This window comes from Brachyhypopomus gauderio, chromosome 13, assembly GCF_052324685.1.
Source record: "Brachyhypopomus gauderio isolate BG-103 chromosome 13, BGAUD_0.2, whole genome shotgun sequence".
Classification (NCBI taxonomy): Eukaryota; Metazoa; Chordata; class Actinopteri; order Gymnotiformes; family Hypopomidae; genus Brachyhypopomus; species Brachyhypopomus gauderio.
The window spans coordinates 20,312,526-20,337,457 of NC_135223.1; the positions used below are offsets into that span (position 1 = coordinate 20,312,526).

Genomic DNA, 24,932 nt, shown 5'->3' on the forward strand with positions numbered 1-24,932 from the left:
CACTATGTACTCATCTGGAGCTGATCTAGGCAAAGAGAGGGACTGTGAAAAGATTATGGTTAACAAAAAAATGAGTTTGATGCCTGCAAATGTCCCTCCGGGGCAGTGGGAAACTGCTTGCCTCCCCTGACAGATGTTTTTTGCTGGGGAGTGTGGGCGTGAATGTGGCTGGGTTTGTGTGTGCAGACCGCCACTGCTGGGGGGGTATAAGGGATTACCTCACCATGACCCCTTTAAGAAAAAGAGTGGGGGGGGGGGGGGGGTGTACACAGCAGTAGACAATTTCTCTTTCGTTTTTTTCTCTTTCATGGACATTTAAAGCCAAAGGGAAGGTACTGCCAGTACTTCAACTTTAGATTTAATACAAGATTGATTTCCATGTCTGATGTGTTGTTTTTATAATAGGCAAACTTTCACAAACAAATACTAGAGTCCAGGAACCTCCATTTCACGTCCGATCCTCCGTGTCATGCTCACATATCGGGCTGGCGTGAGCCCTTTCTCTGGAAAGTGAGGTGCACACGTTTTGGGGAGCCCTTCATCCGAGGCTGGCCGACGCCTCTGCCACGCCCCACACTCCCTCCCACGCCCCACACTCCCTCCCACGCCCCACCCCGCAACAGCCCATCATATGGAGCGGCCCCACGCCACCAGGCTCAAGGTCTGCAAATAGCATGTCAGACAGAGCCAAATTACATGAGCCACACCCACAGGGCGACGCACTGGGCTCCATGATTAAAAGGAGTCCCCTAGAGCTGTCTAATTTATGACGCTCCTCCTAATTTATGACGCTGCTCCGATCGTCTGATAGGCTTTGAGTATCAGATTACAGCCATTACAGGCAAGCTCTCTGTCACTGGATTAGCCTGCGTTCCCATCTCTGTGGCATACACTCATTTTCTTGGCCTGTAAGCTTGTCCTGCTGTTTGACAAGCTTACAGTCCAAGATTCTGTTTCTCTAAAAGAAAAGAAGAACAGACATTTGTATCTTTGTTGCTCTGTGGGTGTGAGCCAATCAGCATCATGCTAAAATGAATCAGGTTAAGTGTCATTTCAAACCTTCTCCAATAAAGTGGCCTAGCCAAGTGTAGAAGCATTTTCACTTCTCACTTTGAACTCTGGTGCTGTCATCCAGTAAGCTTCCTGGTCTCTTACCCTCTCTAAAACAAACTCACAACACATTGAGTTTCAAACCTTCTCTCTCTCTCTCTCTCTCTCTCTCTCTCTCTCTCTCTCTCTCTCTCTCTCTCTCTCTCTCTCTCTCACACACACCTATGCACCTTTCTTGACGCTCATCTCAGCAACAATCCTTACCACCACCTATATCTCTGCAATCTCACCATTACACAACTCCATCTGCGGAGCAACGAACCAATAAACAATAAGCAAACTGTGGGCGGCAATGCCGGCATGATATGCCGAGGAGCTGAATGGAGGACGATAAAGCTCTGAGAAGATGAGGCTTTTCAGAAAACAACACACCGAGCATTTTCCTGTGACAGACGATGCACAAGACAGGCCTAGCGATCCTCGAATACCTCACGCCTTCACTACGAGCTATGAATGCGGGGCATGCAGTCAGAGTAAACAGATCCTCCTCTCAGATCCCTCCAACACGCCGCCCTTCACGCCGTCCCAGCGGCAGACACCACAACAGCGCAGCGCTGTTTCGTAAACACGCGTCTCAGCTGGTCAGGTTACGCTGCGCTGTAGGGATCTTGGCGTGAAGGGGACGGCCACACAGGCTGATGTGGTGTGCCTTTGTTCCCCGCGTAATGAGAGCTCCGAGCTGTCAGATGTCCCTACACGTCCAGCGCATGGTGGTGCCTAACAGCTAATAAATCAGTGCTGTCCGTTAAACATCAACCATGGGGAGCCTGTCAAAACCTGAAAATCTGCTACACGAAAAAAAAAACAACAACAAAAAAAAAAGACATATGTAAAAAAAAATCAAAGCACGCAAAGCAAAATCCGACACGCACCTTTTGACAGGAACAAAGAGTCGTTAGTCAACAACTGCCTACATACTGGAGAACATGACTAAAATCATTCAATGATAATATTTACCTGTTTACTTTGAGTCAATTAAACGATATTTGCAATTAAAGCAAAATGGGCTATCAAACAGAGATGTACAGTACAATAAATCTGGAAGCTGTCAACAGCAACAGCAGAGGCAGAAACACCCCCAGCCACTTTATCACTGCAATGAAAACATAAAGTAACTTGCTATGCTGTCATAGTAGCCACTTTAGATATCCTCTAACTGATAACTCCATTTATTCAATCAGAGTAGATATCTGCCTTATGATTATGTGACTTAATCCAACAGATCATCTTCAGGAACACAGAGATCCATACTAACGGTTCAGAACATATATGGAAATATGAGCATTTATACAGCCTGATTTGGAACTGTTCCAACGATGTGTTGCAATTTTTCTGTGTAGACCATTACTGTGCAAAGATGAGATGGTTTGAGTAAGATATGCAGCCTGGTAACAAAAAATTGTTGGCAACAGTGTTTTGTAGATTCCATCTCTGAGTTGCAAAGTCCTGACTACAAGGTCTTGTTGCATGCGGGAGCACAGAGGATGGGTTTAAGGATCCTAGAGAAGGAACACCATCTGAGGCTCACGGGATGTGCCGTAGTCATGCAGACGCCTTGGAGAAGGTCGTCTTTCTGCAGGATTAACCTCTGTGCCACCTTTAAAGCCCCGTCTAGGTGCCTTCAGCAGACTAATGAGAAATAATGAGGTCATCCGATCTACCACAGATGCATGGAAATCCGATGGACGTCCAGCACGGCCAATTTGCCGCTGCTTGAAGAGCTTTATCTTCCAGTCTGATCTTCAGCAGAATTAGGAGGACAGGAATAGCAGGTGTGTGAAATCATGCGGCTCTCTTCCCTGCCTCATAAATATAATACTGCTCGACTCTGATGCTTTATCTTTGTGGTACAGGGGTTTGTGTAGGACACATGCCAAGTGTACGCTTTGAAAGGCTGGAATCAAAATCCCTCTGTTGCTGGTCTAGATAGCGCATGCTTCATTTTTCATCATGCATTTATGCACACACAAAAACACCACCACGCATGATTTTGCGTCATTCAAGCTAAGTTCACACAGTGGAGCTAACCGACATACTGAGACTTTATGCTGGACCTTAAGCAATTACACCTGGTTGTAACCAAGTCAAATAAAGACTTACAGGTACGACCCTTGTAAAGAAAAAAAAAAAGAATGACACAAAAGCTGAAGTTTGGATGCAAGTCATATGAAGGTCTCAGCAGACCTCTGGTGCAGAAGCCTGTGCTGAAACCAGCCTGTCTGCACCACGCCAACTTCTCTTCCGCAGGCCCAGCTGAGACAGCAATGCTCCTCTGACCTGCTTTTCTCCGCAGAAGCTGCTGAATGCCACATGACAGCATACGACTGCAGCTTGCTCTCACCCAGCTTCTGAGGGCTCCCCGGGAGCTATCGCAGGGACGGTGGGCACAGTCCCTGTAATCACCAGGACTGAAAAAAAAAAAACCATTTGGGAATGCCAAGACGTGCACTTCTAGCCACGACTGGGGAAAATGAGCACACTGGATGTGCTCGCCGAGCCACAGATGTGCACCAAAGCCGTTCAGCACAGCTTCAGCACAGAAGTGCTGATGGATTGGGAATAAGGACAGCGTCTGACACCACGGTCTCCACATACACAGTGGCCAAAAGCTTCACTGTGAACAGAACAGCCCATTCATAACCTAAGAGGTGTATAGCTCTGGCAGCTTTAGATGGGCATTTAGTGAGATTATCACTGATTCCTTTTGGGTACCTAGGCTTCTGGGCACTGGGCATTTTTTGTGACTTGGTTCCTGTTCAGCAGTGTTCCCCAAATGTCCCTTAGAAATGCCAAGGCTTACAGTACAAATGTAAAAGACAGATATGTCTGCAATCCCGATTACAACAGTGACAAAATGGCAAGAACTACAAGCATGGCATTTATTCAAAGATTTGACCAGAGGTGTGGATACAAGTCACCTGGACTTGGACTTGAGTCATGAATTTCATGACCTGTGACTCAGCGTGACTATATCATAAAAAGATTTACAACATTACATTGACTTCATCATCCCAGTGAACTTGGACATGAGCTTTAAGACTCAAAAAGTAGAGATCCCTTACCAGTCCATTTTTAAAATAATTTATTAAGGGTGAAAATAACATTGTCACATAATTGAGACTTTGACTATGCTTGCTTGGTGCCAGCGGTAACTGTAGCTTACTGGACTATTCAGCTGTTTCTACATGTCTTCTAGCAACCAGAGAAATTCTGCAGCCAGTCAGGAGAAACATCAAGGGCTACAGTGAACATTCAAGATACATTCAGCAGATTATAGAGCAAAATTCTGCTGGCTCTTGGCTTGCTCACTGGGGGTTGGACTCGGACACTTGTAAAGTTGCTTTGTGACAACTGTTGTAAAAAGTGCTATATAAATACATTTTGATTGATTGATTGATTGATAACCTCTGATATTGATAAGAATATAAGTAAATAATAGTAAATAACGAATGAGGGTGAGAGTAAATCGATAATAATAATTCTCTGCCCAAACACCATGTATGACAAATATGCTTTGCTCCTGGCATAACCTATCACAGATTTTGTTGTGGCTTTCATCAGGAATTTTGGTAGAATCTGCTCAGCTATGTGAATTTGTCCTAAATTTTTGGGCAGGTTTGAAACATGCTGCTGCCAGTAAATCATGAAGACGAAGGTGAACAGAAACAGGAACAGCAGCAAACAAAATGTGGGATGAAGATTACTGATGAAGATGCAATATTTAAGGCTACAAAAAGAACAATACATCTCTGCTTATATACATTATATGTTTACCTAAAAATAAATAAGTAAAAATAGTGAGCTAACAATAAAAGGAGTCTCTCCCAAATATACAAACCATCTGTTTGTATATACTAATGTGAAGGGGTCTCTCCCAACCATCTGTTTGTATCTGCTAATGTGAAGGGGTCTCTCTCCTAACGCTCTGTTTGTATCTGCTAATGTAAAGGGGTCTCTCTCCTAACGCTCTGTTTGTATCTGCTAATGTGAAGGGGTCTCTCCCAACCATCTGTTTGTATCTACTAATGTGAAGGGGTCTCTCCCAACCATCTGTTTGTATCTGCTAATGTGAAGGGGTCTCTCTCCTAACGCTCTGTTTGTATCTGCTAATGTAAAGGGGTCTCTCTCCTAACGCTCTGTTTGTATCTGCTAATGTGAAGGGGTTTCTCCCAACCATCTGTTTGTATCTGCTAATGTGAAGGGGTCTCTCTCCTAACGCTCTGTTTGTATCTGCTAATGTGAAGGGGTCTCTCTCCTAACGCTCTGTTTGTATCTGCTAATGTGAAGGGGTCTCTCCCAACCATCTGTTTGTATCTACTAATGTGAAGGGGTCTCTCTCCTAACACTCTGTTTGTATCTACTAATGTGAAGGGGTCTCTCCTAACGCTGTTTGTATCTACTAATGTGAAGGGGTCTCTCTCCTAACGCTCTGTTTGTATCTGCTAATGTGAAGGGGTCTCTCTCCTAACGCTCTGTTTGTATCTGCTAATGTGAAGGGGTCTCTCTCCTAACGCTCTGTTTGTATCTGCTAATGTGAAGGGGTCTCTCTCCTAACGCTCTGTTTGTATCTGCTAATGTGAAGGGGTCTCTCTCCTAACGCTCTGTTTGTATCTGCTAATGTGAAGGGGTCTCTCCCAACCATCTGTTTGTATCTGCTAATGTGAAGGGGTCTCTCTCCTAACGCTCTGTTTGTATCTGCTAATGTAAAGGGGTCTCTCTCCTAACGCTCTGTTTGTATCTGCTAATGTGAAGGGGTCTCTCCCAACCATCTGTTTGTATCTGCTAATGTGAAGGGGTCTCTCTCCTAACGCTCTGTTTGTATCTGCTAATGTGAAGGGGTCTCTCTCCTAACGCTCTGTTTGTATCTGCTAATGTGAAGGGGTCTCTCCCAACCATCTGTTTGTATCTACTAATGTGAAGGGGTCTCTCTCCTAACACTCTGTTTGTATCTACTAATGTGAAGGGGTCTCTCCTAACGCTGTTTGTATCTACTAATGTGAAGGGGTCTCTCTCCTAACGCTCTGTTTGTATCTGCTAATGTGAAGGGGTCTCTCTCCTAACGCTCTGTTTGTATCTGCTAATGTGAAGGGGTCTCTCTCCTAACGCTCTGTTTGTATCTGCTAATGTGAAGGGGTCTCTCTCCTAACGCTCTGTTTGTATCTGCTAATGTGAAGGGGTCTCTCTCCTAACGCTCTGTTTGTATCTGCTAATGTGAAGGGGTCTCTCCCAACCATCTGTTTGTATCTGCTAATGTGAAGGGGTCTCTCTCCTAACGCTCTGTTTGTATCTGCTAATGTGAAGGGGTCTCTCTCCTAACGCTCTGTTTGTATCTACTAATGTGAAGGGGTCTCTCCCAACCATCTGTTTGTATCTACTAATGTGAAGGAGTCTCTCTCCCAACCATCTGTTTGTATCTGCTAATGTGACAGTCTCTCTCCCAACACTCTGTTTGTATCTGCTACTGTGAAGGGGTCTCTCCGAACACTGTTTGGATCTGCTAATGTGAAGGGGTCTCTCCTAACGCTCAGTTTTTATCTGCTAATGTGAAGGGGTCTCTCCTAACGCTCCGTTTGTAATTGCTAATGTGAAGGGGTCTCTTCCAACACTCTGTATCTGCTAATGTGAAGGGGTCTCTCCCAACACTCTGTTTGTATCTGCTAATTTGAAGGGGTTTCTCCTAACGCTCTGTATGTATCTGCTAATGTGAAGGGGTCTCTCCTAACGCTCAGTTTGTATCTGCTAATGTGAAGGGGTTTCTCCTAACGGTCTGTATGTATCTGCTAATGTGAAGAGGTCTCTCCTAACACTCTGTTTGTATCTGCTAATCTGAAGGGGTCTCTCTCAAAGCTCTGTTTTATCTGCTAATCTGAAGGGGTCTCTCTCAAAGCTCTGTTTTATCTGCTAATGTGAAGGGGTCTCTCCTAACGCTCTGTTTTATCTGCTAATGTAAAGGAGTCTCTCCTAACGCTCGATTTGTAATTACTAATGTGAAGGGGTCTCTCCCAACACTCTGTTTGTATCTGCTAATGTGAAGGGGTCTCTCCCAACACTCTGTTTGTATCTGCTAATGTGAAGGGGTCTCTCCCAACACTCGGTTTGTATCTGCTAATGTGACAGAGTCTCTCTCCCAACACTCGGTTTGTATCTGCTAATGTGAAGGAGTTTCTCCTAGCGCTCTGTTTGTATCTGCTAATGTGAAGGGGTCTCTCCTAACGCTCTGTTTGTATCTGCTAATGTGAAGGGGTCTCTCCCAAAGCTCTGTTTTATCTGCGAATGTGAAGGGGTGTCTCCCAACACATGGTTTGTATCTGCTAATGTGACAGAGTCTCTCTCCCAACACTCTGTTTGTATCTGCTAATGTGACAGAGTCTCTCTCCTAACGCTGTTTGTATCTGCTAATGTGAAGGGGTTTCTCCTAATGCTCTGTTTGTATCTGCTAATGTGACAGAGTCTCTCTCCTAACGCTCTGTTTATATCTGCTAATGTGAAGGGATGTCTCCCAACACACGGTTTGTATCTCCTAATGTGAAGGGGTCTCTCCCTACATTCGGTTTGTATCTGCTAATGTGAAGGGGTCTCTCCTAACGCTCTGTTTGTATCTGCTAATGTGAAGGGGTCTCTCCCTACATTCGGTTTGTATCTGCTAATGTGAAGGGGTCTCTCCCTACATTCGGTTTGTATCTGCTAATGTGAAGGGGTCTCTCCTAACGCTCTGTTTGTATCTGCTAATGTGAAGGGGTCTCTCCTAACGCTCTGTTTGTATCTGCTAATGTGAAGGGGTCTCTCCCTACATTCGGTTTGTATCTGCTGATGTGAAGGGGTCTCTTCTAACGCTCTGTTTGTATCCGCTAATGTGAAGGGGTCTCTCCCAACACTCTGTTTGTCTCTGCTAATGTGAAGGGGTCTCTCCCTTCACAATGACAGGGACTTTGGGATGTGATTTGAGGCTTGCCTGCCTCTACACAAGAGTGTCAGGACTTGTCAGAGTCTCAGGGTACTGCCAATCTCTTCCCTCAAAAAACTTCCTATGCTGTTAAGTAAAACAGACTTGACTTCACTGAGTCACACAATATATGGAGACAGCGTGTTGCATAAGATTTAATATACATTTTTTATGCTTATCTTTTGAAATATCTGGACGGGCTTACTTTGCACCTAGTAACACCCTGTAACACCCAGTAAGTGACCAAGCAGATGCCTGGTAAAATCAATTTGTTATTCTGCAAATCAGACAGAGTAAGCCCTACTGTCCTCCTCTCTGGGAATAAGATCTACTGCAGTCCTCCTGGGCTGTTTTGAATAACTTGCAGCCAGAACTGAATGTTATGAACATGAGCTGATGTTAAGAATGATTACATTATCCAGCGACCTCCTCCCTGTGCGTCTCTCCTGCCCAGGGCGGCCCTGCACCTAGAAAGATGAATGAGATGAACTAGATGGATTACCCGATAAGTGTCTTGATGACAGCTGTTAAAGCTATTGCTGGTATCAGACTCTCCATTTACCACCGTTAGGATCTGAACCTCATTACAGACTCAGCAATGTCAGTGAGCATGTGTGGAGGGAAGAGGGGGGGTGGTGTGTGTTAAAACATGGTTAAAACAGGGGGGGGAGGACAGGCAGCAAAAAGGGAGGTTTGGAGATCAATGAAAGCAAGGCCTGACTCCACAGAAACAGAGCGGAGCAGCTCCGACTCTCCGTCCCTCCCTCTGTGCCTCCATCTCTTCCATCTACCTTGCCATCTCCGCCTGTTAGCGTCAGTGAGGATGACTACCTTACTCCTCATGATGCTTGCGCTGTGCGAAGAGGGATTTTCAGTGACAGAATGAACAACCGCTGAGGTCTTGGTCAGGTGGGCGTGAACGCTGGTGCCGGGTGCCTGTCGTGTGTAAGGTTGACGTGAATGCTGGTGCTGGGTACCAGCCGTGTGTAAGGTGGACGTGAACGCTGGTGCTGGGTACCAGCTGTGTGTAAGGTGGACGTGAACGCTGGTGCTGGGTGCCTGTCGTGTGTAAGGTTGACGTGAATGCTGGTGCTGGGTGCCTGCCGTGTGTAAGATTGACGTGAACGCTGGTGCTGGGTACCTGCCGTGTGTAAGGTGGACGTGAACGCTGGTGCCGGGTGCCTGTCGTGTGTAAGGTTGACGTGAACACTGGTGCCAGGTGCCTGTCGTGTGTAAGGTTGACGTGAACACTGGTGCTGGGTGCCTGTCGTGTGTAAGGTGGACGTGAACGCTGGTGCCGGGTGCCTGTCGTGTGTAAGGTTGACGTGAACGCTGGTGCTGGGTACTGGGTACCTGCCTTGTGTAAGGTTGACGTGAACACTGGTGCCAGGTGCCTGTCGTGTGTAAGGTTGACGTGAACACTGGTGCCGGGTGCCTGCCGTGTTTAAGGTGGACGTGAACGCTGGTACCGGGTGCCTGTCATGTTTAAGGTGGATGTGAACGCTGGTGCTGGGTGCCTGCCGTGTGTAAGGTGGACGTGAACACTGGTGCCGGGTGCCTGCCGTGTTTAAGGTGGACGTGAATGCTGGTGCTGGGTGCCTGCCGTGTTTAAGGTGGACGTGAACACTGGTGCTGGGTGCCTGTCGTGTTTAAGGTGGATGTGAACACTGGTGCCGGGTGCCTGCCGTGTTTAAAGTGGACGTGAACGCTGGTGCCGGGTGCCTGCCGTGTTTAAGGTGGGCGTGAACGCTGGTGCTGGGTGCCTGTTGTGTGTAAGGTTGACATGAACACTCGTGCCGGGTGCCTGCCGTGTGTAAGGTGGACGTGAACACTGGTGCCGGGTGCCTGCCGTGTTTAAGGTGGACGTGAATGCTGGTGCTGGGTGCCTGCCGTGTTTAAGGTGGACGTGAACACTGGTGCTGGGTGCCTGTCGTGTTTAAGGTGGATGTGAACACTGGTGCCGGGTGCCTGCCGTGTTTAAAGTGGACGTGAACGCTGGTGCCGGGTGCCTGCCGTGTTTAAGGTGGGCGTGAACGCTGGTGCTGGGTGCCTGTTGTGTGTAAGGTTGACATGAACACTCGTGCCGGGTGCCTGCCGTGTGTAAGGTTGACGTGAACACTGGAGCCGGGTGGCTGCCGTGTTTAAGGTGGACGTGAACGCTGGTGCTGGGTGCCTGCCGTGTGTAAGGTTGACGTGAACGCTGGTGCCGGGTGCCTGTCGTGTGTAAGGTTGACGTGAACACTGGTGCCGTGTGCCTGCCATGTGTAAGGTTGACGTGAACACTGGAGCCGGGTGCCTGCCGTGTTTAAGGTGGACGTGAACGCTGGTGCTGGGTGCCTGCCGTGTTTAAGGTGGACGTGAACGCTGGTGCTGGGTGCCTGCCGTGTTTAAGGTGGACGTGAACGCTGGTGCTGGGTGCCTGTCGTATGTAAGGTTGACGTGAACACTGGTGCTGGGTGCCTGCCGTGTTTAAGGTGGACGTGAACGCTGGTGCTGGGTGCCTGCCTGTGTGGCATGTCAACCTGCTGCTATTTTCCTCTGCAATTTTTCAGTGGGATAAGATCACATAGACTCACTTAAGTGTAATAATAAGCAGCTGCTCTTCAGGGTGTGTAGTGTTTGTTTTGTTTCTTGAGGTTTTTTTTATTTTTATCTGACCACGTCAGCGTAATACAGCACTGTAGGGTGCTGGGTACCCGTAGCCACTTCAGAAGTAGACGAATGAGGACTGTGTTTTGAAATGGTTGATGTATGTCACTCCTTAAATCGCTTCCAGTATGTCAGCGATTAGCTTTAATGTTTGCCCTGATAAAACATCCCGTTATGGCTGACAGACATGAACAGCTTAGCTAAGATGACAGGAGGAATGTAAATTTGGGAGGAGGGTCAAATGCGAAGCTGGATTATGAAGTCATGACTGAAATTGTGATCACATCAAAGTGGACTTGGTGCAGAGATCTGATGCTACGTGACAATGTGAGGTTTTGTTCTGGGAGAAACTCCCCTCAAAAGGAACCCAGATTAACTTGCCGCACTTCAGTTTTGCTTAAAATCAAAACTCACAGAGGAAGTGGATGGGGTGAGGATCCAGGCAAAGTAGAATTGCAATCTGTCAGAAAACAAAGGGTTCCATGCCTTTCTCCACATGCTCTTTTATTGTGGTGACTGTTCACGTGTGGAAGAGGCTATTCCACAATGTGAACAGCCTCGGCTTACACCACAAGCTCAGAAGTAGAAGGTTATCTTACGAAGCTCATGTATATTCAGTGGCCACTAAAACTGGAAGTACACCTTGTACTATGGTAGGGACTTTTTTAGCAAGAGCAAGCACGGGACATCTGAGTTCTTGGGCCTGACGCATGGGGAGCCTGTTTTAGTCACATCTTTACTTCACAAAACCAAATGGGTTCAAGTTCTTCTCTGTTTTCACAATCTTTGCCAACACCTGAAGCTTTTATAAAAATCCTGCAATTACGTCTGATATAACCACAGAATGTAAAATGCAAAAAAGTGATCCTAGTTTGCTTTGACCAATTTGACAAATAGTGAGCTAAGAGATTTTATAGTGATTGCATCAGTTGGACTCCACAACAAAATTCACAGCTGGGAGGAGACAGGAAGTTTCAAATGGTAGTTATTTAGTTTTAATGAATCATATAACCATCCAGGCATGACTAAATATTATTGGATGCTGGAAACAGCACTGTCACTCAGTTGCTTCCAGTGGAATGTGGAACCAATCAGATTGTACTCCACTTGATTCCATAGTGAACAACATTAGATCCAGATGTCCATACAGATCTTTTGATGGCTGGACATGAAACTAAAATCACACTATGCTTCCCGTTTTTTTCCCCAGTGCACAAACAGACAGGCAGCTTGCCCAAACGCAAGGTTTCGTCTGTCTGCTCAGATGTGTGAGAGCCTTTGGATTCGGATCATTTATAAGTCACACTTTCCAGAGTTCACAACGTGTCAGCCAAGTGGCAATACTGCTCACTTAGCCCAATGACTGCAGAAATCATCCATCTCACGCCCAGCTGAACTGGCAGGATTTTAGACATCATTCATGCAGCTGTGCTAAAAATAAAGTAAAAAAAAAACCCCTGTGTATGTGTGTGCGTATGTGTGGGTGTGTTTTCGAGTGTCCTCGAGCCATGCACATGCGGTGTGTGGAGGAAAGCGGATCATACTTGAGCACATGTTGATCTCTGGGCCCCGGGTGCCGTAGTAGCCCGGGGGACAGACGTGGAGGCACTCGCCATACTGCCTCATCCTCTCACGTCGCAGGAAGAGGAAGAGCTTAGGCTGGCATGTCATACACCCGTTGTCCTTCGAACACACTGAGCAGCCTTTGCAGATTGGGTAAACATAGCTAGCTGAAACACAAGAGAAAACAGATCCCGGTTATATGGGATAGTGTGGACATGCTTGCAGGCTTATTCGTCTGAACAATTCAGAAAGCAGATCAGTCAGGCCTGTTAGTCTGGTGCTGTAGGTTGTAGAATTACAAGACACGTTTAAAAAGGTATGATGCTGCATTGAATAGCTAACATTCTCCGGGGGTAGATCCTATGCCTCATAAAAGCAATTCACTGAATCAAGAATTAGTCATTAATGTAAAACTTTGGCTACCTCTGCAACATTTCCAGAAAAGAATCAATTTTGCATGTGAACAGAACACTGATTTGATTCAAGGCTCAAGTCCTGAGCGTAGCGTTGAAACAACCCCTGAAAGCCCAAAACCACAGTGACTACGAGAAGGATCGTGTTGCTGGTGGGAGACAAAGGAGCCAGTAACAACCAGACTGTTCCACAGTGAACATCTCCTAATGTAAACTCCTTAGTGTCCAGTTTACAGGAAAATGTCCTTGGGCGCACACAATCACTGCAAGCGAGAGACACTGCTATTGATTAGAGCCAAGTTTTAAATATTACATGCCAAGACAGGGTAACATGCCTAACTGGATGACCTACCACAAAGCTTTATAAAATATCATGCTAGGAACTGTGGGAGAAATAATAGAACAGGGTACTGTACTGCCTTGTATATCTCTAACCTCTTTTTAAGGATAGTCTTAAAAATGTAGAATAAGTTTTCATTAAGTAAAATTACAGCCATCAAGGGAGGCACATACGCTATGGAGAGAAGCTAGTTTGTAATCAAACTCAATACAATAAACTTAAATTTATTACCGTAGACTGGAGAATTGGGAATATTAAAGCCTGCTCACAGATAAATATTCGATATACGAGTCTTTCCAGAGTGCTTTTATTGAATATTTGTGGAGTCAAAGGTCGTTTCCATGAGAGTGGTAGTGCTACCGAGGGAGTGATCTTTCTGGGGAAGCCACTGTTCAGTGTGCACACATCTCTCCACCTCTTATCTTACCTCTCTATCTTCACCCCCACCAGACCTTTTTCATCATCTAGAAACTAAACTTGCCTAAACCAAACTGAACAAAATCAAACTAAAATAACATACTTTCTGAAAAAGAACAATACAGCAGGAGTTAATCTAACAGTATCCAGTGCTATCGAGTTATCAACATGCCCGGTGAGTCTTTCCAGACATGCAATGTATACACATGTATACACTATGCTGGATATATTGTTGTCCAAAGTAAATAGTGCATCTCATTCAGTCATTACATATTTTATTAGAACAAAAACAGTGTTTGAGTGGCTGCCTCCAGGAAATGTAACCCTAAGCAAATATCAAAGGCAGCTCAGTCTCTCCAGCAGAGCTGACACTGACACCAGAGGAGATTAAAACTGCTTTTACACAAGGTAATTGGTATGGCAGTGATAACAAAGAAGGATATATAAAATTTCTGTTTATCTGTTTCATGTTCTAGACTCTCAACATGCGATGAGGAAACAAAACTGGACACATTTTTACCCAACCGCAACGTGCATATATGCAGACATGTTGTATACAGTTTGGATATGTTTATAGCAACCTGACGTTCACAGCACATTGGCAAGCTCTCCTTTCTCCAACCTAAACTCTGTAGACCTGATTGCTATCGTAGCATGGAGGACAGAGGAAGCCATATCCAGCATGAAACTAGGGTTGGAAATGCAGGCGGCTTCTGGGACACCTCTTCAGCTGACTGGCCGGTGGGTGCTACCGCTCTTCTTTCCTTCTAATGCGCATATTTTTAATTCATCCAGCCACCAGCCCAGTCATCCATTTCAAGAAAGTATTTAATAATCAGCGTGAGTTCGAGCAACACTATCATTAAGTGTAATTGGTTCACGTATTTGGACTGTTGCTAGCGCTCGCTGCTCCTGCAGGACCTGTGCGCTGCACTCGCCGCTCGTCACGCAACACGTAGCCTCGCGACGGCCACACGTGCCTGCGCGAGCTCGCCCTCCCCCCGTCCGTGGCCAAGAGTGACGGAAAACTGGAAGGCGAGGGCCCGGTCGATGGCTGCCACAGCTCTCTCCGCGGTGAGAGTTTTGAGGGAGGCTCCATCTGAGGAGGCCTTACGCTGCTCAAACCACAGGCATGCCAAACAGGAGGCTCAGACCCAGCGTGTCTCGGGCGGCGGTGTCCAACTGCTGTCCTAGATGACCCGGGGCTTCCACACTTTATGGAAATCTTTTCACCGCCAACTGATTTATACCTGATGCTATGAGAGCTATGACTGGAGTTTCTCATACCCCACCCCAGAAATTTCATCAGTTGCTCTAGGGGATCAAATTCAAGGTCTAAAGCAGAAAGTATGACCGCTTTCCAATATCACTGTGGAAGACAGACCTTCATATTGAAGAGGCACAAATATCTAGGAGAAGACAGGAGCAGAAGCACATGCATCAGTAGCACCTCATACTCAACACTCTTAATGTTGAACCTGCCATGAATAGTGAGCTCAGACTGATTGTGCATCAGTGTTGACTGGAGACCCTTGATGGATAAAGTGTCTCATTCATCAAGACATCAGCCCCTACTGTTCTTCAACACTGCTTCTAAGAGGAACTGGGCAAACCAGTCTGCTTTCATATGTAAAGAGCTGCCTGGCCCATCTAGACTTAGAAGTGTGAATTACAGCAGATAAACCTGATTTGGCTGTAAAGAGTGAGTTTAGTTCCAAGAATTGTGGCACTGGGTTCTTTCATATTCCACACCTGCACTGATATTTAGAGAGTGACTTATGCTGTGGAGTTCCAGTGAAATTATTTATTTAAAATAAATCATGCCTTGCTTCTTTTTCACACTCCCACATTTGCATTCACAAATATATTAATGTTAGAATAATGTTTAAAAAGCTGCTATTCTCTGCAGAAAAAAAGTAAAAAAAAAATAAACGGGGAATAAAGAGCTGAGATGTTTGCACTATTTAAAAAACACGACTTGAGTCAAGACGTTTTCTCCACAAACCCTCAGACAGTAAAGTGCTGATAGATGTCTGCCCCTCCGTGAGACTTTTCCCATCACATACTCCCATCATAACCTAGTTTAGAATTGCTCGCATAAAAAATACTTCTCATAAACCAAACAAAGTCCATAATTCACATCTATAATTCAGTCATCTAAGAATCAGCGCGGCGGCCAAGTACTGTAGTCACAAAATGACTATTAAAGATTACAAACAAATACAAAGGCTGAGAGGAGCTTTTACAATGCCCAAGGGTCGAGGAAAATATTGTTAAAAATGTTAGAAAAGAACACCAACACAATCGATCCTCAAAATAAATCGGGCTGCCTGCTTGTCAGCTAGAAAGGTTCCAGTGGGAGACACGCACCTGGACTAACTGGTTACCGGTACAGATCACAGGTCTTGATTTATTTAGAGAGTAAGACTGGGGATCATTATTCTTCTGAAGATGTTATGTTGTTCTTAGCTGTGTTTGTATTTCTTCCCTGCAGTCTCAGTTTTCTCTTCAGTTTAAGAATCTATAACCTGACACAGGAACAATAACTTACTTTTCTTTCGGAACTAACAATGGCACTCCTCGGCCCTGGCGCACTCACCGTGCAGGAGTAGCAAATGCACTTTACAGAGCTCAGACACGAGTCCAGACAAACTAAGAATTTCAGTTTGCAGGCCTCAAGGCAATAAGCACTGAAATCCAATTTGTTATGGGTAAAATATCCTTCCAAGCATAATTCTGCGGTGATGTTCCTGTGCCCTGGCTGCAGTGGAGAGACGGGGTAAGCTCCACCCTTCAGGTGAGCTCCACGTTTTGCACCCCCCCCCCCCCCCCCCCATTCATGTGGATTGAGAGGGCAAGTCATGGGCTATATTGGCTTGTTTGGACTGGGCTGCGTCCAGCCAGTGAAGGTTTGTTTTGCACCATGAAAAAAGAGCAATTAGTGCCCGAGAAAAATCAAGATGCACAGAGCTCGGGTTCAGGTACACTTAACGGGTCCCAAACAACCGTGACGGGCATCAACTGTATTTGCCAAGGCCCTGTCTGGGATAAGGGGAAAGGGGGAGATTTAGCAGGCTCTATACCTACACTCTCTTCCTGTCCTATACACATGCACATAAATAAACAACACCCCATACACACTGCTTTCATGCCCTAGCTGGTCTCCATAACCACATAGTGTAGTATGACTCATTTAAAGTTTCTGCAAATTCAGAACCATAAAACGCAGCAATTGCTGTTCTGTGATTGCAAGCCCTGACTGCTCCCTGTGGAGATCACACACACAAAAGCAAGCTACCCACATCACTGAGGGTCATTTTGTGCTCATCCAATTAGTGAGAGTTGTGTAAAAGACAGATGTGGCATCATTAGTGAGTAACTCAAGAACACGGCCGAGTGGAACAGCCCCCCTTCAGCTGTGAACGTTCCAGTGACAGACTCACATGCCTTTCAGATTCCTACAGCATGAGAGTTGTGCAAAGTGCATCATCTTCAAAAGAGAACGCTCAACATCACAGAAGAAGCACCTTGGAGGAAGCAGGAGTTCCCTCCCGAAGAATATTACACAAGAGTTCTTAGAACTGAAGATAGTATGTGTGTATGGTGCACAAGAAGAAATAAAACTAGAAATATGCACCTGTTCATGAAAAAACAGATTAAATAACTTCACAATCATGTCAAGAAAAATTTCTATGTAAACAGCCAAAGGACTGGGTAAACCTCAGCCCTCAACGGCTAAACCCACAGGCTTCTTATGAGGTCTCTGCTCTGCGGTGAAAATTAAGTTTGCCAACAGAACCATGTATGTGTAACTTTCCTGAAAGCATTTGGGTAGTGCACTTCTAAAAGGCATCATTATAAAAGCTACAGTCTACCACAGAAGAAATGTCACAGAAAGTGCAGATGCTTTCTGTGCTTCCAGCCGCTATGTCCTCGGGAACCTTCTCCAAAGTTTGAGAAATGAACCAAAGCATGATAAAATGCCCCTGATGCTTGGCTTGGACACTGGAACTCATGTCCACTCAGAAGACCTTTCAGGTGGTCCACCTGAAGCACGCCTGTGCCCCGGAACCGCTCTGCAGCGTTCCGCCGCGATAATAGATGGGATTCGGAAAATGATGTCAAACCACCCACATTTGGTCCAAATCCCCCTTTTTGCACTACGGTTATAGAACACAAGGACGGTGTTGGTGGTTGAGCGGGCAGGGCAGGAGACCTGCAATTCCAGTTCAGCAGAATATATGGCCATTGCCTCTAACTACGTTACAGCTGGAAGTAGTCTGGATTTTGGGACTCAAGCCTTTATTTTTCCAGTTTTCTTTAACAGCTCGTACTGTATGCATATGTTTACAATTTAGGGCAAACCCACCACTTATAATGATTTTGCAGCACGTGTCTGAGTAAACACATTGGTTTTACGGACTTAATAGCTTAGCTACATTCCTGGGTTGCAGGCCTAGGGGCATGGTAGATTTGCAGATTGAATCTCGGATTGGATCTCAGCACTTAAATTGGTTTATCTGATATAAAACCTGTCCAAAAACAACAGGTAGCCTGCAGTCAGAGTGAGAGTGACTAGAGCTGTATCTCGGCGCACTGCTGTTACTAAAATATGAGGTACCTTTAAAGGGCTAGGTGAATTAAAGGCTATTAAATCCAATCCTGAATGCAATAACAGTTTATCTATAGCTAGTCGTCTAGCTGCAGTGATCGAACTGTCAACTTCTTGATATAAAACGAGAGTGGGAAGAGAATAAAGATCCAAACGCAGGAGCAACATCCCAACAGAGCCCCGATGACCACACCACACCTGTGTGCCCCACACCTGTGTCTGCACCAGGGTCTCCAAGCCCGAGACCTTCACCCTGTCTGCACCAGGGCAGGGAACACTACGCATGACCATCACTCTATAATCCCCATGTTCGGGGAAAAGTTTAAGTATTAAAACAAAGGTGAGTCTACATGGATGGTGGGCTGGTCAAACTCTCCAAAGACACACCAGAGTATTTCATGTGAAGGTCTCGTGGAGGCCAGAACGACTTGTGCAGGTGCCGGGAAGTTCAAGAGCCTCCTGGAACTGTGGGTAATGTACACAGTGATCCATCAAAGGCCTTCTTCATGGGAGGGGTGCACCCAAGGTGACACACGCATGTGTTTTGTGTTTCTTTTTTTGGGATGGGGTGGGGGGGTGATTTGGACATCTATCACTTCTCAAATAACCCCCAGGGCAGTAAGACAGCGTTAATCTCACTATTGAAAAGGGCTAGTGAGAAACAGATACAGAAGGGGTGAGGGAGGGGAGAGAGAAAAAGACAGAGGAGAGAGAAATGAGAGAAAGGCACAGGAATAAGAATGTCAGAGAGGGAGACGGAGAAGGAGAGAAAGAGAGGTGAAGAAAAAAGGCAGAGAAAGTTAGAAAGGGGTGGGAGGTGGAATGGCTCAAATTAGCGCACCTGTTGGTGATTTATCACACATAAAACTCACACCTAATTTTCACACCTGTAGCTGGATGTGCAGGGCGTGCTGTAACTCACTCCCACATGCTGTTCTTCAGCAGTTGGCTGTGTGCTGTGTGCATGAAGAGCCACGGCCGCCTCCGCCAGTGATGGGTGAAGCAGCCCCGGATGAGTTTCCCCTCACATCCACCTGCACCACCCACAGGATCCCACAACACACTACCACACCCTGCATGTCCTGGACGTCTGACCCTTTGGAGGTTTTTATACATCACATAGACAGCCCTCCACTACACACACACACACACACACACACACACACACACACACACACACACACACACACACACACACACACACACACACACACACACACACACACACAAACCCCAAAGCCCCTCTTTCCCTAGCTGATTTCAGACCACTTCTGCAATCCTATGGGAACCCAAATTGTGCTGGTGAGTTATACATCATTGCCCCTTTAATAAGGGGGCCATAGACTAGCTCGACGGCTCCTGAGGCCAGATAAGAAACGATCCCCAGGGTTAAAAGGGTGGAGCACCACGGGGTGCCCACAGACAGTCATGCTCCGCCCTGCACATATGGCCCTGGCCACTCAGACGGAACTTCAAACGCTCCACGCCCAGCAGTTACCTGACTCCTGGCACCTTCTACATGTTCCACAGACCTCACCATCATGACATAGAAACAAGGTGGAAGGCTTCAGAGAAGACAACGTCTCCAGACATAAAACTGAATTCAGTCAAACTGAATACACCTATTTGCCTTTATATCAAGAAAGTTGATACAATAAAATAAATTTACATATAGTAATACATTTGTCAAAGAGATTATATAAAAAACTAGCATTTGTAAGAAAAAGGCACACGATTTGTGAAAACAATGCTCACAACAGGAGGGTAAGATAGTATGTAAAATGACACCTTTTGCTATTTCCTGCACACATGGTTGGTATGAACTCTTTGAGAGGCTCATTATGAGTTTCCCAGATCTCTGACCTGAACTTTTACCTTGCAGGTGAAGACATGCCACACACATTGTGGATACAAGTGAACCCCATGCAGGCTTTCTGTGGAACATCTATTCATGTGCTTCTCGCTCGTGTTGCAGCCAATAGCTATTTCCTCTTACCAAAACAGCGCTGACTCCTGCATTAGCCCACACTGCCTCTCTCTCTCTCTCTCTCTCTCTCTCTCTCTCTCTCTCTCTCTCTCATACACACACGCTCAACTTCCTGCTGCCCTGAGAGGCATCTATGCCCCCGATAAATACCCCCTTTATCAGTGTCTACCTACGTATTGACACATTTTCCAGGCCTTACACATGTAGCATGTGGGGTCAGGCAGTGGCATCACCAAAACCATTAGTGTGTACACATGTAAACTACACATGACCTCTGGCTGTGAGCACCCCCCCACCCCACACCCACACACACACCCCACCCCACCCCCGTCTGTGAAAGCTGTTTACGCAAGAGAAGACAGGCTGCTCCTGAGGCCTGGCTATGGTCCAAATAAAACAGCACAGAGTTGAAGAAAAGTCAGCCAAGATGTAATACAAGTGGATAACCGAGAGGGGGGAAAAGCAGGAATCTGAAAAATGCTGATGGCGATTTTCCCCTGGACCATGCCTCCTCTCGCCCGGGCCGTCTACCGTAGGGGAGCTCCTGCCGCACAGACCCGTCGTTTGGGGCGGAGGAGAAGAAAGACAGAGGTTCACATTGCAGAATGCACAAACCCACCACAGCTGAGGGCTGCTGCAACAAAATACAGTAAGAAACCAAGGAGCTGGAATAATATTTTGGCATGCATTAAAATCGCATTATAATCATAACTCAGGCTTATGAGTTTGCCCAAATTGTGCACAGCAGTTTGTCAAGCACACATTTTCTGCCCTGGTCTTCTCTGAGCAAATGCCTCAGCACAGAAGACTCGGCCCAGACGCAGCAGTGCCTCTCTGGAGGTGGCCGCCTGCCCTCCAGGGGCTTCTAGGACTGCCTGCTGGTCTCTCTCGAAGGCTCATAAAACACGTTAGTGACAGTGATAGAACTAATTGAGTGTTTTAATGCAAAGCCATAACAGTGTCATAACCCTGTCACTATTAGAATTTCTTTAGCGCTGTAACAGAGCCCGTGGATGGCTGTTCACTGCCACGTGTTACTGCTGACTGGTTAGGCAATGGTGTGCAAAAAATGGCTCTTTACACAAATAGTCTGTTGCTATGTGTATCTACTGTGACTCTCAAAGGCCTCTATTGCACTGAGTATCAGGGCTTATCTTTAATGATGGAGAGAGGGAGAGGGAGAGAGGGAGAGAGAGAGAGAGAGAGAGAGCTCTGCTAAATTCCACAGGATTCAAGTTAACCAATCAGCACTAAGAGTGGATGAAGATTTTGAGAGGCCCGTGAGAGGAGGCATGACCGTAACTCGGATCGCGCCCTCCGGACGGCCCGAGCACTGCTGCTCCGTGAGACCAGGCCCCGTCCATCCTACAGGGCAGGCGTGTGGACGCAGGCTTTGATGTAGAGCGCTAGCATAATGAGATACTCTTTAGCATGCAGGGGAACGGAGGAGACCTGTCCATCTGTCGAGTGCTAGAGGGCTAGTGGTGGTGGTGGTGGGGGTGGGGGAAACAGACATGTACTGCCCTGCCATGGCTGTATAGATTCATGCAGGTGTGCTTATAAATATCTACCAGACAGGCCCCCCATGCCCAGCGCCTGCTGCTCGGTGTGTCGGCGTCTGCAGGGGCCTGCGGGGCTCCGGTTACACCAAGGCTTCACAGATCGATCAGGGTTAGGCAGGAGCGGCACACACCAGGAGACATGCTGCAGCAGCAAACACTAATGTAAACCCGGACAACGCTCACTCCCGCTCTGACAGGCACGTGCCTATCCTGACAGTAGAAGCAGTTTGTTTTCTTAATCTAAGCAGCAGTACTTAGAGACACCGATTTACTCGATGAACCTTTCCAAATACTCAGCCGACAGCCCATTAGCCCCACAGTGGCTCTCCTGACCCGACATTAAGCAGGGTGTTGAGGATGTGAGCTCGGGCACTTGGTGTCATAAATGATTAGATGAGGTCAACTACAGGTCAAGGTGCAGGGTGAGAAGCCTTACTGATACGCACTTAGAACATACACAAAAATTCATCAGTGGTTAACCTAACTCACTTTTTGTCTTTGGCATTCATGTTAATCTCAATTTTTACTTTAACATTTAAGTTGAATCCCAGGGCAATAAACAAATATGAAAGACACTCAGCAATGGTGGAAATATCTAACCGTTTGTCTGCTAATCTGCTAATCCATGATGTGCTGAAGCTACCATGATTGGAATTCATTACCTGAAAGATAAAGTAAAAACAGTGAGAATTAGGTGCAGAACTGGTAAAGGAGGTCTCGTGTGTCTGATGTCTTTATTGCTTGTCCTGCTTTTAAGCGACTCATTTTCTGAAAAAGTTTGCCATACTTAGTAGCTTTCTGAAAAATATTAGCCAGTTCATTAGGCCCATGTGAACACATCTAGTGTTTCAAACGGAAACGAAGACAATGTCATCTATATGTGCATACGCATGTATCTGCACATGGAATCTGAAACATGCGATGGTTGTATTGTAGCTATGTGGCTAGTCTGTAGAGAAGAGCATGGGGGTGTCTCACACTGCTCCTCTAGGCGTGGCACAGCAGTGACTCATCAAATGTTGGTACAAACTGCATTCAAAATGGAATTTGAATCTTTAACAGCTCATTTTTTTAGATCAGATTTTGTTCGATCGGAGTAACGACTGAGCCGACTGAAATATGAAGCAGCTGATATTTCTATGCACTTGTGGGCTGGCGGAAGATTGTGACAAAAGTCTACAAATTTTAAGCTTTGTTCAGTCATCTTGTTCTATCACAATAGGCACCAGAAGCATTAAATGATCTTAAAGAAAAGATGTTGGAGATTTTACTTAAGGGGGAAGAGTGCTGAACTGAAAGGCAGATGTTGCTGTTTTGGCTGGGGCGTATATGATGTATGGGGCTTGCTATTGAGGGAAAAACAAAGGTGAAGGTTGAAAAAAAATCTCTCGTTCACTCAGGTGGGACAGCAAACCTCTTGTTTGCAGCTCCAGTTTCCAATCACCATGGGGAAATGTGGAGTGTATATAATAAGTCCATTTTTTACAGCAGGGTAAAATGTGGCCTGAAAGAAAACCATCTGTTTGGCATTTAATATTGTCAGCATATGGGATGCTCTGATGACAGTGATTGAAAGGGGGAGGTCAAGGGGAGGGTGGAGCGTCCCCTTATGTATGAGTCTGTTGGGGGAAAAAGTGAAATTTTAACACACAATGAATGTTTCGCCCACAAAGTGCTTTGACATGACAGATGGATGGCTTGGAGACGTGTTGGAGAAATGCACTGCTGTATCGACACGAGCTGACCATTCTTGTCGCTAGTAAACAGCTCGCAAACTGACATTCCCATTGGCGGGGAAACATGGCACTTCTAACTTGAATCTGGAGACTCTTTAGATGTGCTAAAGCTAACCTAATTTGTTGGGGGAAGGGGTGTCACTGTGGTGAATGAGAACAAAGAAAACCAAAACCAGATAAGCCACAGTGGGTCATATGGGGCTGGAGGAATCCGTCTGATCGTGAGTTCATGCCACTGGTTTCCCAGTGGAGTGCGACAGCAGAGTGCCATGGAACTGCTGCAGCCAGTGTCATCTCAGTGGCGCCTCAATCTCCCAGGCTAGCTGTCCCAGTCCCATACACACCCTCATCTCCGACACCATCACCAGCCAGTCCCAGTCCCATACACACCCTCATCTCCAACACCATCATCAGCCAGTCCCAGTCCCATACACACCCTCATCTCCAACACCATCACCAGCCAGTCCCAGTCCCATACACACCCTCATCTCCAACACCATCATCAGCCAGTCCCAGTCCCATACACACCCTCATCTCCAACACCATCACCAGCCAGTCCCAGTCCCATACACACCCTCATCTCCAACACCATCACCAGCCAGTCCCAATCCCATACACACCCTCATCTCCAACACCATCAGCATCCAGTCAGTTAAGGTTGTTAAACTGCCATTGGATGAGTAAAAGAGCTAAATGAAGACTGACAGGGCTTCGGCTGAGCACATTTGCCCACAGCTGTTGTGGATCTGAGCGGTGCTGGAACACAGTGAAGTACAGGAGTGTGGCCCGAGCAAAGACAAATCTGTGGACAAACCCACCGGTGACAGGGGGAATAAAGACAGCAGATTCTGTCTCATCCAACGATCCAAAGATGAAACTCAGTTTGAATGTAAGATGTAACTCAGCTCAAACTGAGACCTGAATGGCCCCAGCCTGCCGACGAGAAATATCTCAGTTACATTTAACTTAGTTATCTATAGACACTGATATTTTCCATTTCAGAAGAAAGCCTCAGCAATAACAACCTCTTCACAATAACAACCTGTCTACATACACAGGCATATATACACACACACACACGTGAAAAGGGTTTGATAAAAAGGCAGAGACAGAAAATGTTTCCTTCAGTTTTTTGCTACTTCAGGACTGTGAAAGCTCCTAACTAAAAAAAAAAGCCCCAGGCAATGGGGCTCAGATGAAACCATCTTCAGCCACTGGGCTGCTGATTGAGGAACTGCGTGCATGCACTACTTCAGGAGCTAGAGGGGCATGGCTGTTCAAGGCCTTGAGGCTGATGACATAGGAGGTCACCCAAGCACTGGGCACTGTTTTACACACACACACACACACACACACACACACACACACACACACACACACACACACACACACACACACACACACACACACACACACACACACACACACACACACTTTTCCTCTGGACCAACAGCATCTATCTCATGGATTAGAGCAGCATCATGTGAAAGCCCTCATTAAAAGAAATGTCATTCGCAGTCCTTTTCATTTTTTTCAAATGCGGCAAATTCTGTTTTCAGAAAGGCAGCTGGAGTGTTCTCACTTGCTGCCAGGCACTTAA

General features: G+C 46.3%; 1 protein-coding gene across 4 annotated transcripts in view; it reads right to left on the reverse strand.

Moving 5' to 3' along the window:
• The window catches only part of rspo2 (R-spondin 2), a 48,603-nt gene that overhangs the window by 17,671 nt on the left and 6,000 nt on the right, over positions 1-24,932 (reverse strand). For all 4 annotated transcript variants that reach the window (XM_076971627.1, XM_076971624.1, XM_076971625.1 and 1 more), the window contains one exon: positions 12,247-12,432. In XM_076971627.1, coding sequence (XP_076827742.1) covers positions 12,247-12,432 — 186 coding nt within the window. The remainder of the gene's footprint in view (positions 1-12,246; positions 12,433-24,932) is intronic.